This window comes from Rhopilema esculentum, chromosome 12, assembly GCF_057945365.1.
Source record: "Rhopilema esculentum isolate cy_ngs chromosome 12, ASM5794536v1, whole genome shotgun sequence".
Lineage (NCBI taxonomy): Eukaryota > Metazoa > Cnidaria > Scyphozoa > Rhizostomeae > Rhizostomatidae > Rhopilema > Rhopilema esculentum.
In genome coordinates, this window is record NC_142826.1 from 3,473,062 (window position 1) to 3,487,243 (window position 14,182).

At 35.8% G+C, this 14,182-nt stretch overlaps 2 protein-coding genes across 2 annotated transcripts in view; both read right to left on the reverse strand.

Moving 5' to 3' along the window:
• Nucleotides 1-475: 475 nt before the first annotated feature.
• Nucleotides 476-5,738, reverse strand: LOC148958702 (uncharacterized). Its single transcript, XM_089111783.1, has 2 exons — nucleotides 2,791-5,738; nucleotides 476-1,704 (listed from the first exon to the last, which is right to left on the reverse strand). Exons 1-2 carry the CDS (start codon nucleotides 2,924-2,926, stop codon nucleotides 1,190-1,192), a joined length of 651 nt encoding a protein of 216 aa, XP_088967909.1. The 5' UTR covers nucleotides 2,927-5,738; the 3' UTR covers nucleotides 476-1,189.
• Nucleotides 5,739-6,027: 289 nt separating this feature from the next.
• LOC135681521 (pre-mRNA-splicing factor CWC22 homolog) overlaps nucleotides 6,028-14,182 on the reverse strand; it is a 64,422-nt gene continuing 56,267 nt past the window's right edge. Inside the window, exons 20-27 of the mRNA XM_065196039.2 lie at nucleotides 14,119-14,178; nucleotides 12,902-12,994; nucleotides 10,563-10,609; nucleotides 9,760-9,840; nucleotides 8,541-8,642; nucleotides 8,094-8,221; nucleotides 7,515-7,581; nucleotides 6,028-6,819 (exon numbers count right to left, since the gene is read on the reverse strand). Of these exons, the coding sequence (XP_065052111.2) occupies nucleotides 6,765-6,819; nucleotides 7,515-7,581; nucleotides 8,094-8,221; nucleotides 8,541-8,642; nucleotides 9,760-9,840; nucleotides 10,563-10,609; nucleotides 12,902-12,994; nucleotides 14,119-14,178 (633 nt within the window). The 3' untranslated portion in view covers nucleotides 6,028-6,764. The remainder of the gene's footprint in view (nucleotides 6,820-7,514; nucleotides 7,582-8,093; nucleotides 8,222-8,540; nucleotides 8,643-9,759; nucleotides 9,841-10,562; nucleotides 10,610-12,901; nucleotides 12,995-14,118; nucleotides 14,179-14,182) is intronic.

Below are 14,182 nucleotides of genomic sequence, written 5' to 3' on the forward strand. Positions count from 1 at the left end.
AAACACTCCCTGTGCAAAACGCTCGATTCCTAGCAGCATAATTCTTAATTGTCTTCCTGTTTATTGCTGAAGACAGCCTTTAAATAGAAACCTTACTTAAGTTAATTTTTGGTTGCCTGCCACATCTAAACTTAAAAGTTTTCACTTCATCATTGAAACAAGTTTCAGGCACTGCGCACCAGTCGAAAAGTGGGTGGGCTGAGAAGGGTGTGACCGAAATTTCTTGAGGCCACGCCTTTTAGAACACCGGAAAACACCCCTTGTAGAAAACACTTGCAACAGTTTAATTCAGAAAAAAGAACAATTACCATGACAATAGATTAACAATATAAGACGCCAAGAAAATGAATAAAAAGGGTCAAGAAGAACTACATGGATCCGTTCGAGTAAACTTTCCACAGTTGCGCTAGAGTAAACTTTGAACAAATTTTCTAACCTATTATTGCAAAAAAGTGGGGGGGGGGGGGGGCTGCTAGCCCAATGGCTGCGCGGTGCCTGAAAAAGTTTGAAGACTTCAATTAATCACCTTCAAATTATATATATTTTTTCTTCACAGCAAGCAAGGATATTCACAAAACAGAAGAACAGACTATCCAGCCTATTTTGGCATCTAATGAAAATTTAAAGCTAATACAAATTATGTGGCACATGAATATTATAGAAGCTTACCATTGCAAAACAATTACTTATCTATAACTTAAGACAATTATGAAATTGAGTTTATATCTCGCTTCCAAAGAAATCGTTTCACAGTTTTACAAACGAAATATACAAAGTATTCACAATTTTTTGCTCATGTCCAAATTAACAGAAGTGATTTCCACCTAAAAATTCAAAGTTTGCTTGATTGGCAAATGTGAAATTTTAAGCTCGAAAAGCATTGTGTTCAGTTTGTTACTCATAACGTGCCGTAACATCGCACTACGATGAAATCACATGATTTGAAACACGTTGTGTTTCACAATGTTACACTTTTATATAGGGTACCAAAACGCATATTACACCGGCTTTATTTTTATACTTAATTTGCACAAAGTTTGCAATTTTCCGGTGGTGCAAAAGTAATTCACAGCCAATAAGCCCCAAGTCCTTAGGACAGTTGTTCACGACGAACTTTGCTTAAATACGTTGTCGACCTGAAAATTGTTAGTCCTGATTACGCCTAACTCATAAGCTGTCAGATATCGTTCTAGCGATGTGCCATTCTATACGAATGTGAAGAAAAGGGCGTGTCAGTATAACGATTAGCAATGCTACTACAGAAGCAAGTACAACTCCTCGGGTTTTGCTGCATGTAAGGACCAAAGTTACTTCTGCCGAACAACTCCACTGTGAAGGGTCGTTCCTTCTCACATGGAAAACAAACATGGCAGTGTTCTCTTTTTGACAAACCCTGTTTCCCATAACCCGTGTTCAGCGAATAATCGTTATCAAATTCGGCCTGTTGGATAACATCTTTTACGTACTTTTTCAGTTTGTAACGATGATTTTGGAACCATATTTTGATTTGATTAGGTGACAAATGTATTCTTCTTGCAAGCATATCTCTTTCTGGTGAGGAGAGATAGGGTTGGTATCGAAACGCTCGCTCTAACTCCCATGTCTGTTGTCTTGAAAAAAGAATTCTCCTTTTCTTTCCTATTTGATCAACACTCGTTTGTCGATCCTTTAGCAGAGTCCTGCAGTCGCCCTTTGAATCTCTTCCTAAAACGAATATTTTTTTAATGAGAGAAAAAACTCACAATTTCATCATGCAAGTCTACCCATTTTATCTTGGCTCCATTTTGTTATAAGCTTCAATAAAGGATTTGGTCATTTCTTATAAATGCTAGAAAAAACAAATTAGTATATTTTTCAACTTGATCTGCTAGGAACACTACTTAGCACAAGCATGTTTGAATATAAATAAAATTCCTGAATGGAGTTGAGTGCAATTTTTCGACATGGTGAGAGTTAACAAAGATCATGTCCTAGTTTTACCTGTAGTTTCTAAATGGCAACATGCCGTCAGGAGAACTGAAAGGTGCATCAAATTAAATGAATTGAAGGTAAAAATTCATAAGGAATAAGCGACTTTTTTAGTAAACATTTCTTTAGTCAAGATGAATAAAAAATGTTTGGTACCGTTGGATCGAGTCTGTTTAATACTGTTGCTAAGTCAAGGCGTATTGCGCTTGGTCGGGTTATTCTAACTTAAAGATTTTTCCATCACTCTCTTAATGTATGCATGCATAAAAGTCACACCCAAGTGATCGCTTTTTTCCTAGTTAAAGAAGCCATCTAATTTGGAATCAATTGCTTTGAATATGAATATAAATAAATAAATAGCGACATTAGCTTTACAAGTATAATGAAAACGCCAAAATGTATAAGAATATCAAAAAGTGTTATATTCCATCAAACATCTCAGTATAATGTTCCTTATTAGTGTCATGTAGTATGTTTTGATCATATATTTGGCATCAATTTCAAACTGAATTCATTTGATAAGGGTATCGTTTAATATCTCGTGTCATGGGGATTCTCAAGCACCCTGTCCCAAGCAGAGGACTTGGAAAAGGCTACTACATTTTTAAAAGTTAATTCCTAACAAAGAGATGGGATATTTGACAGCCATTCTAAAAGCTTTATAAGAGAGCACTTTTGCTACAAGATGAACGAGATGGAAATATTGATCATATTGCAAAACGTTTGTGAAAACACAAAACTTTGAGGTACAGCTCAAACTTAAATCTGCCATGAATGCAGACATTTCAGCAATATGAAATTGTATAAAAATTTTCTACGTACCCGAACTCGTTCTAACATAACCTTTGCATTCGTAATTGTGAGAGCTATTTCTTAATGAAGTTTCTTTCGCGCACGAGGAGACAGGTGAATCTTCGTCAACGGTGTCACCGAGAATGTCTTTAATGAGAAACGACATGTTCCACAGCTATGAGCAAGGGAATAATAATTTCTTCGTTCAGGTTTTCTCCAGTTAAGAGTGTTGCCCTCCTTTTCATGTTAATTTGAAATGAAGGAATTATAACACGGGGGGACGCCAAAGATAACTTGTGCGGAGGAGTTGGTGTCAGGCACATTACACACAGTATTGGTTGCTCTGTTTTTCCGCAGACAGATTGACGACGCAGTTACAAAAAGTTTTCGTTTTGATGATCGATGTAGTATAAGGAAAATTATGTATGAAAGCAAAGCAAGAGCAAATTTTGTAGAATAAAGGAAGGCGTTAGCTCTAACATAATGAATTGTTTAGAAACGAACAAAAAACTCGTCTGAGTATATCTCTGCGTAAACTGAAAGGCTTCTTTAAGCTGAAGACAGCCAAGGAATGTTTTACCTCCAATGATATATTCACTGCATCATTAAACCAGATAGGGAGATTCTATTATCAATGCCATGAGGGAGTTATGTCTCTTCCATTATCAGACCCTCTATGTCTAAAACTTCTAAAAAAGTGAAACAGATGTACATGCGACTTTCCTTAATATTCTATTGAACAGCTCTTTGGACAGCTCCTTAAAGCTGCTTTTAAAAGTTGGGCAATAAGGAGTGATTCGTCTTCCTTGTGACTAGGTCAACATCCCTTTTTAGGAAAAAAAGCAATGGTTTATTAAAGCAATGGAAAATTTGATAGCCTGTTCATAGCTGTTGAACGTTCATAGCCTGTTCATAGCCTGTAACTCGATTATCAAAACTGCAAAAATACACAACTTTAAACGTAACCAACTGTCTACCAACATTTTCCCTTCCATATTTCCCAAACGGAAATGTTTCTTTGCACGGCTCACCGTAAAATGAATGAAAATAAAAATATTCCAAAAATCAGCTAGAAATAATGCATAATTTGATTCCCCCGTGTAGCGATTATCACAAGTTTAATAGGCAATAGCCCTCTATCATCTCATTTTGTATAGACCCCGTTGAAACGTCGCTTCAATCTCACAGTCCAAGTGTGCGATGAATTAGGCCCAGCAAGAACAGCCGTTTAGTTATAAAGAACTCTTTGATCGAGAAGACAAAAGCATATGAAATAAACACTCATGTACCACTTCGTTATGTCCTAATCTTTATCAAGTGACTTCGAAAACATCAACATAAAAGAAAGTCAAGTCTTGTTCACATATTCCAGCTTAAAAGCAAACCCGTTATCAAGGGAAAACATTATCTACCAAGTAAAGTAACGAGAGATAAGAACACAAAATATAGTTCTTTCCTGGCGAATTTTGATGTTTGGGAAATGGTTTTCCTGTTCATTGTTCGACACAGTTCGATTTAGGGCCAGAAGCGATCGCGTATCGAGAGGCCAAACTAAAGCTCAGTAAGCGTTCTCTCTGATTATCTATGCATGTGTTTAGTAGAACAATGCAAAAGGTTCAAATTGAAAAGCTGCAAATCACATGTGCATCTTGGTGGAATCATGTGAAGTAGCTTACAGCATTTATATCAAAAATGCTTGAAAAGGTTTACGATTGATTATGTAAGCAGGATGTATATTTACGTCTGGTGTTGTTTTCAATTCTCTTTGTCTAGCTTTTAAAGGCCCCCAATCGCATTAGAACAAGTGCAAAGAAAGGTTCTCTCATTTATTATATACGTACCGCTTACTCTAACTGTTTAACAAACAACACACACTTCCCTTATGTCAGGATTTCCTTTCATAATGCGCAATTTTAACAAACAAAATTCCTTAATGATTAAGAAAAATGACAGTTCTTTTCCAAACAAAGCAACAGCAACAACAGCGACAGCATCAATAACAACAGAAATAGCAACAACAACAACAGCATCAACCACTGCTGTCTTTCTGACTCAACAGCAAACGATAAGGAGTCTGTAACCAAGTCCCTTTGGTAATTGAATCAGAAAAATCACTGTATTTCAAAGATAAATGATATGTCTTAAATAAAAGTGCATGAAATTGAAGCTGGAAAGGACGGTATATTTAATCCTTTATTCGCGTAGGTGTAGAGCACGTGTAAACGCTTTCTGAGTTGAGACAAGTTTCAGGAAAGACACTAGGAAACCAACAAAGATTTGCAATGACCGTTATGTTATATCCGGTTCTTAAATGATGGCGAGCAAATTAAGTAGAGAAGCGATAAATAAAACGCAGCATAAATGAAAATGAAAGCTTTTGCATGAAAAGAAACGCTTTGAAAGAGCTTGAGGTAGAACATACAAGGACCCCAGCTGACCGATCGTCCTTAGTGGCACAAACCCTGCTTGCAAGAGAAAAATCTGAACAAAGACTTCAAAGATCCACACAGATAAGGCTGAAAATGAATGGAAATTTCTTTAATCACCTCAGGGTTTAGAGAATATATCCTAGGTGCTAAGAATGGTTCGAATTTTAAGTATGTCATTGAGCACATGGCGCAACTCCTTTACATTTTCAATGAATCATCAAGAAATGATTATACGAAACAAATGGAAAAATAAGCTGATTGTATCAAAAACTAGGAGATCGTTGAGTTGATTGACAGGGTCGCTGGATAGGCACAGTGAGATGATGTTAGAGCGCATGATGGGTCAAATAGGTAACAACCACGCAGGTACTGGGGATTGCACTTAACAAATGCCTGTACCAGTTACATATCAATTAAGAGGCATCGAAATCACAGTTTTGCAAATACCTTAACTGTGAAAAACGTGAGAAAATCAAATGCATATCTTAGAATATGATATGTATACCTGAATATCTTATGCATATCAAATGCATATCTAAGGACCCCAGCCATACAGAAAATGGATATCTTAGAATATTTAGGATTTGATATGTAAACCTGGAACTGAATGATCTCACCAGCCGAGTCCCATATTCAATAAAAACTAAACGAGTCAAATTGTTAACGAAAAGAAGTTCGATGATAAAACACAACAGTAAAACGAGTCCCTCAACATGAATTTAGCATCTCATATGATAAAAAATGCCTAGGGGGAAGGTTTCACATTTTATCACGATAGTTCTAAATGAGGAGTTGATATCAAGAACGTAAACAGAAAGACAAAGATGTAAACAGCAACCACAGGAAAAGAATAAATGCAATTCTTGTAAAATTATAGAAAAGAGTTCAGGAGTACACATTTCTTAGATTAAAGCCTACAGTCAAACATACCCAACCTAGATAAACTCACAGAATAGAGTTTAATCTCTATTCTGTGATAAATTGCAGGAAGTTACTGTTTCTTTATTCATCAAATACACCTTATCGACAAAGACCAGTAATTTACTAGGCAAAATGCATCTAAGCTGAATATCATTCAATGAATCTACTATGGAAGATTAAATATATGCCTTCCTCTACTGAAAAAGAGCTCGTTATTGAGACAACAGCCTTAAATACTTGATCCATTACGAGTTGAACAGCTATTTGTCGACAGCGTTAAATCAAACACTGATGTCTAAAGACTAAATTAACCAGTGAACTACAAAAATCTCTCTGCTTCAGAGAAAAATGTTAGCAGCTGTATCCCTTTAATCACATGTTAGAGACACAACGCTTTACAAAGAGACCACGAGGTTGCACTTATACGAATCTAGCCAATGACATTTGAATATCAAAAGTGATTTCAGAATACTACAGTGATTTTGAGCAAACAGATCCCTTAAGTGGCTAATGTCATGAGTCACAGAAATCCAAGCTTTGAAAAACAAACATTTCCGAGTTAAATCCAAAAAAAGATCTTACTGCTGCCTCAAATTCATCTCAGCCTCACTTTAATGCTTGGTTTTTTCTTCAATTTTTAACTTCCGTTGGATTTCACTTCCTCCTTGGGTCCTTAGATCTTTTCTTCTTTGGCGTTGGACTTCTTCGTCTATAGAGATTCAATCAAACTTTACTCCATTGTGATAAACAAATAGATAAAGGAACCCAAGTTTTGTACAAAAAGATGTAAAGAAAATGATACAATACAGCAAAATATCGTCAACTTAGAATCTGAGGCATTAAATCATATCAAATCAACTTAACACAATCCCTGAGCAATAGTTACCAATAAATTCACGATGCAATATATAAAAAGCCAGTTGTTAAGATAAAGGTTCCAGAAATAGATATAATCATCAAAAGAGACAATAAATTAAAGCTGCTATGTTCACCGAAATAGGAGCGCTGTGCAGAAAATATAACAGGTAGAACGAATATAAACTAAACTTCAATTAAGTACAAAAAATGTCCAGGGAGAACAAAACAACAACCGTTGGGCAACTAAACAACAAGAGTTTCAGATATCAAGTGATGTTAAGAGACAAAAGCATTGGAACTGAAATATGCAGTTGAAAGAGAGATAAAAATAAAGTTGTCTTTGAAATATTGTCTGGGATAGCAACGAGAAGAAAAATTCTAATTGAATCAGTGAATCGATTACAAAAGACAGTTTACTTGTTCTACAAAAGATTTAAATTGTTTAAGAAAAAGAAAATTCTAAGATTTACAGGCCTGTTAGCCATTTCTACCAATGGTATAAGAAAGTGGCAAAAGTGGCTGGAACGTTTGGTATTTGGTAATTACCTGGAAGACTTTGACTTTTTCCTGACGGCTTCAGAATCGGATGAGTCAGAATCAGAAGAGGAGGCATCTACAAAAGTAGATAAATAGATGATATTTGCGAAAAATAAAGGGGAAAACCATGAAAAAAACTAAGTTCTGAAACTGCAGTCGCATGTGACAGTTAGTAACCATACTGAGTTATCATTTCGTGTTAGGCATCATATGGAGAAAAACTAAAAAAAATGGATACCTTTCTCAGCAAAAAGAGCCCATAAAGAGGGTTTGGTATCATATCTAGAAGACTAGAATCAACATCTTGTCTAGTTGGAGTCACTACTTAATCAATGCACATTTCAAGTTTACTTTATGCGCTTAAGTCTATAGAAGAAGCATCAAGTGAAGCATGATAAATCGGAGTCGCTACTCGAGACACAATCACTTACAGGCTCACTAAAGTCGCTGAACTCACTAAAGGTGGTAGAATGGATGGAAAAAGAATCAATGTCAGAAGTCTGAGTTACAACACGAAAAACAGTCAATTTCAGGGTCCCCGCAGTCACTTAGTCGCTAAAGTCACTATAAAAAACATCAATGTCCTACCTGACGAGTCAGAGTCGCTACTAGAATCACTCTCACTTTCAGATTCGCTTGAATCGCTGGAAGAAGCATCAAGTTGCCTTGCCATCATTTTCTTTGGTGCATTCTTAAGATGTTCCCTCAAATCGTCACTACAAATAAAATCTCTGGTATTTAATAAAAGCCTAAAAGCTTAGAAAAGCTTTTCATAAGCTCGTTTTCCATATTGCCTCAACTTTGTATTCGAAAAAAAAGTGAAGACACAATTGAATCTTCTGGATTTTTCTTCTGGTTGAAAGTTCGAAAAAAGGAAGAAACGTCCAGGTTGCCTATGATGCCAGTATTCTAATATCACTTAGCTTTCAAAATTAAAAACAAACCTTGCTTCCTCAAAAACGAATTGATAACAGCCAAATCAGTGAAGTCATGATTGAGGAAATTATTGAATTAAAAAAGTCAGAATATACGTACGTAAGTCCTCCAAGACCAATGGCTGTAAAGAAGTTGATTGCAAAACGCGTGTCCCGCGGGTTGTCCCTTGGAAAGAGTCCTTCAAAAAATGGAGCCAGTACCCTTGGAAATGAAAAAAAATATCACTTACGACACAAAAATTGAAGGGTTTTGAATATAAGCCCTCGAAATTGAAGTACGACAGATTTCGGGCCAAGGGACGTGGAAGATAACAAACATCAAATGTAAATTTCAAACATCGAGAAAAAATAGCTATTATCTGAATACATAAGCACTAGCGAATTTCAACAATGTAAGAGACAATGTTGTGTAATAGTATTTTACTCTGTTCAAAGTCTTACAGCAAAACCTAATAAACAGGTGCATGCAGGCGTTTTCACAGTTCCACCTACACACATTCAACATTCTTCTACACCCCCTCCACACACCCTCACACCCCCTCCATGTCCCTCTCCAACTAATGTCACGTTACTCTACAATCTTTGCTCTGTATTAAATACTAAGTGGTAAGATTGTAAATTTCTTACAAAATCTTGCCAAATTTTTAACTGATTTTAAATGACACACCAATTTACGTCTTACACATTTTCATCACGAGAAAAAAAGTACCCTTCCAGCTAAACGCACTTGCACTTGCTTGGCTCTGATCATATATAATATCGCCTTGAATGGCTTTAATTGCACTTGCTTGGCTCTGATCATATATAATATCGCCTTGAAAATACCGTTTAGAAGAATTAAAAAACATGCTTATAGACAGCACACCCACGAGTTAGTTTGTGTTCTGAATAGAACCGTGCCTGGAGAGGCTGGACATCATTGCCAAAATCATTTGATTTTTTCTCCCTTTTAAAGCCATCAAAATAAGCAATGACAAATTGTCAACGAAACATGGTAAGAAATGTATATAAAATAAAATGTCTACCCTCGGGGTGGCTATGCTTAATCAGTGATATTGGGAAATCCCTGCAAAACGTTCTCGATCATATAAAGAGAGATGTCTTAAAACAGAGATGGCTGGAAAAGTATTACAAACTAAATCACAGTCCAAAAACTCTCTAGTTGCTTAGAATCCCCACTCTACAGAGACAGTAAATATTCTCTAAGACAATGAAGACCTAGTACATGGAAGACAAGCCTTGTAGAGATGACTGGACAGAGGTTAAATTGGAAAGACATGGGTTAAATCTCAAATACGAGCAAAATAGCAAATACATACGGATCGCGGATTCTTTCATTGAATTTTGGTATGCCAAAATACTCTGAAATACACTGGAACAGTATCTTGATGAAAATACGGCTATAAAATAAAAAGAGAATGTTACACGTGGTTTTATGCACAAACCGCAAAATATTGGGAGAAAAGCCCCCAGAGCAGAGAACTTTGTTACAAGGACTGGACAAAACAGAACATAAGCCAAGAAAAAATCGGCATCATTATTTAAAGATATGCATTTCAATGAGCTACTAGTACGTTTGGGACTGATCAATGGAAACAAAGACTTCGCAATCTAGCATGTGGAAACAGAGAGTGTTTGAATAGGTGATGTCACTCATCGTCACAAGGACTAAAGACTGCGTATTGCCAATAGTGATCAAGGTGACCTAAAGTTGCGTTTTTACAGAAATTGTGAAAGCCTCTTTTGAAGCAAATCTCTAAATTGGCGAATAGTGCGTTCAAAGAGTTTCACATTCATATAGTTCCGGACATTTATTTTACAAACAAAATAGTTGAATTCGGAGGGTTTTTTGATAAAAGTGGCAAACCATTGGAAAAAATCTCCAATAAAATAAAAACTCGAAGCGAAAATAGATTTGAAGACTTTCCATTCTGAAGGAAAGCTTGTTTGTGAAATAAATTTCGCTGACACGGTGAAAAGTTGGGTTTGCAATTTGGGAACGAGCCTTTTTTAAAAGTTGCTAGATCTTGAGATGAGACAAAACACATCACAGAAGGGCTTCAATTACACAATTATGCAAACAAAAAACGTCAAAAAGCATGGAAAGAATTAGACATCTGACCTGGAGCTTGTGGTATCATCTTCATTCAATTTAATGCATTCCATTACCTTTAAAGAAATTGTGAAAGCTAATCACGTGACATGATGTTGACTATGCTGAAATATTGAAAAGCCGAGAAGCTAGAAAGGATACACACCGCACACCATAGCTTGTATGAGATCAACTGTTTAATTTATCATGATTTCCAAAACTGTTATCTGTAGAATCAATCACATCAAAGTATACTAAACCTGGATTCTTTAATTTTTAAACTTCTAATTGCCCCATATCACTCTCGGTTTAAATTGCATGTTTCCCTTAATGGCAATACAGGTGACCAAAAACTACCTAGCTTCCTTGATTATTTAATTTGGGCGACTATAAGGGGTTTTTTAAGCAACCAAATCAATTCAGCACATGCCACCTAATATCTAACATGAGTATAGCGGTCCACTTCTGTAATACTTCAAATAGAAAAAATCTTAACACGATGAAACGGGTCAATGATGTAAAGAACTAAAATAGCGTCTTCAGAAACGTGGGCACCCTAGTTGAAATTGAAATTGGAATATAAGCTGGAGCTATTAAATTTACACATAAAGATAAGATTATGATAGTGGAAAAAACGGCCAAGAGCAGGAATTAAAGAAAGCCCTGAAGAATTTGTTCAAAAGCTATTGGAGAGCAATACATCAAGAAACAGTTTAGACGTCAGAGAACAGTTACTCAGAGGAGATAACAGTTACTAAGAGAGTGGTGAGAAGGAATCAAATAGAAAGCCAAAGACATTAAATATTTGTGAAATAACTGAGCTATACGGTTAACTAATATGAATTTGTATTTCTGTGGCGTTCGTTTTGCGCATATTCAAATAACGCACACAGGCTGGAAGCTGCTCACAACAGTATACTCGAGAAGAAAGCTTGACAATGCAAGCATTAAATTAGAAACAAATCGCGGGTCATAAAACATAATTGAATAGAAAATAAGACATTGCAAGAAAAATTACTTTAATGTTATTAACATAAAATCTGCACTCAGCTTAGCAGTGAGATAGCTTATTCCACCTGCATGCGAATCAGGCCATTAATTCGTACTACATCTACGTTCAGAGGCAGAAAAACAAATTCTAGTTGAACGTAAGTAAATTCTACACGTCCGTTTTCCTAGGTTATTTCATAAATCGTATTTGAAAACATCACTGTATGATTTTAAGGCTGAATTACTTCAAGATGAAGCCGTACATTATTTTGTAAATAGAAGCTGTCCTTCAAAAACAATGATCAATAAAATAAATGTAAACGACCTTTAAGCAGAGTTCAGAAAGAGTCTTAGAAAATAAGTTTTCAGAAACGACTGATAACGTTCCAAAGGGACCTTGTAAGAAAAGGGAATTTTCTATGAATTATAGGGTACAAGTCCTAGGAACGAGGCTAATAACAGGCGACGAGGCTAACTAAACAATAGCTGTATTGCAACTCGAACACAGCAATAGACGGGATTTTTATGAAGGATAATGTGCAGGGGAAAGTAGCTAATTAGGAGCCGCCCTCAAATCGAAGCCGCAAAAAATCATTCCACAAATGTAGATGTAGTTTTTTTTAAGGAAATACGGGAGATAAAGATGTGTCTGTAGAAAGCTTCACCCTCCCTCACGTTTCAAATTGTTTAAAGTCTTCATTATCTGATATGTTATGTGACCGGCATCTTCATACTGAGACCTCTACTACAACTTTAGCAAACTACAAGGGTAAACAATTTCTAACTCATTTCCCCTATCCGTAACTCATTCTTTTTTATCCTTATATAATATTCGGGAAAAAATCATGTCTCTGAAATTCTTTGCAATTTTTTTCTTTTTACAGAAAAATTTTTGCAATTAATTCGCTTTTAGAATATTCTCTATTCGAAAATTTTTTCAGAAATTATACTTTTTCGTGTTGTGGCAAACACAGTTTTCTCACTTGCTAAAGCAAGATTATTCTCAAAGTAATCTAATAGGGAAAGTAATTAATAAAAAATTCACAAAAACAATGTAAGTAGGGCAAAAGCTAGTTTGGTGTTTTATATGAAAATCTTAAAGAGAGAGAGTGAGTGAGAGAGTGAGTGAGAGAGTGAGTGAGAGAGTGAGTGAGAGAGTGAGTGAGAGAGAGAGAGAGAGAGAGAGAGAGAAGGGGGAGGGGGGTTCTGTTGCTAAATACTTACAATAATTTTGCTGTCTAAAGAAACACATCGATAAAAACAGCAACTTTCCACAATTTTGATTAATGGAACATTAATTAACATGAATTCGAAAAACTTCGCACACTAAGGACAATGTCCCAACGAAAAAAGAAGCAAACATAAGTAAAAGTACCCACCGTCCACGGTATTGCATCACTATACAACAGATGTCCAAAAAACTTCGCCACATTCCGAAGTTTGTTCGTATCATATCTATGAATTATGCCATACTGAAAGACAAAAGAATCCCTTATTAAGACTCTACATTATTTTTCATCAAAGGTAAATATGGAGTCATTTTTAAAACATTTGTGCTGACAGAGCAAACTTTACATTTCTGAGTTTGAAAGTGTTGACGTCACGAAAATCGATATATAGTCTAATCTAAACAAAGTTGGGTTTAAACTTACCGAAATTTGGTCATGTTCTTTTACTATCAAATCACAGTTAACTAGCATTGCTTCTAAACTTTATAAACACAACCAAGTTAACCGATATCTATTTGCATACTTCAGATCTTTCATTGGCAATATCTCAGCAAATTTCAGGACATATTCGACAGATTTTGCATATTTAATGGTATTTTAAGGTGTTCTTTGAGATTATATGACCCAAAATGAACAATTCCAAAAGAATATTTCATGACGTCAGATTTTTACTTTCTATTGCTACCGATAAAAGAATGGCAGCTTTTCATCAATTTCAGTAAAAACAAAAAGCAAAAGAAAATTTCCAATTTTTCTCAAATACGCTATCTTACTATGATACATACAACTGTGTACATGACAGTAAGAAAGGAAGTCCAGTCATTTGAAACAAGAGCAAACAACAAAATTGGCTATAACACTCCAAATTTTAGATGATGCTATAAAAATGCGATGTGTTCTATCTTATATAGGTACCTCTAAGCGCTTTTGGCTGTTCAAAATAATGAATGACTCGTTTATTTGATACGATACACTTATTTGTCAACCCCGAATATCACGCTTGTGGGGAAGGGGGGATAGGGTCTAGCCCCAAAGTCAACATGACCTTGGCGCCTATGGAATGGACCTCATTTGCCAAAATAACGTATAGGGAGGAGCAGGTGTAGCCAGTTACTCCATGACTGCGTTGCCTAAAAGGCCTAGAGCGAGGCCTTTCGACAAATAATTCAAGATGCTCCCTTCAATTTGTCTAAAAGGTTCTCTCCTAAAAGCATTCTTAGTATTACTGGCATACAAGCTGTAAATAAATTTGCGAGAGATATTCTTAAAAATGACTTGAAAAGCCTTTCTTGTTCAAAGTATGATCAGGTGGATAGTGCTAAAAGATGGCTACGTCAAATCTTGTAAGTCTACGATAAATTGTATACCTGTTCCTTGAAGAGACGAGTGTATTCCTCCATGAAATCTTTCTTCAGTAAGCAGAATCTCTGA

Bases quoted from the DNA above. Each gene is read 5' to 3' on its own strand.
- LOC148958702 (XM_089111783.1), bottom strand. From the start codon at position 2,926: ATGTCGTTTCTCATTAAAGACATTCTCGGTGACACCGTTGACGAAGAT. The intron at 1,705-2,790 runs GTACGTAGAAAA...TATTCGTTTTAG, and splicing joins TTATGTTAGAACGAGTTCGG to GAAGAGATTCAAAGGGCGAC.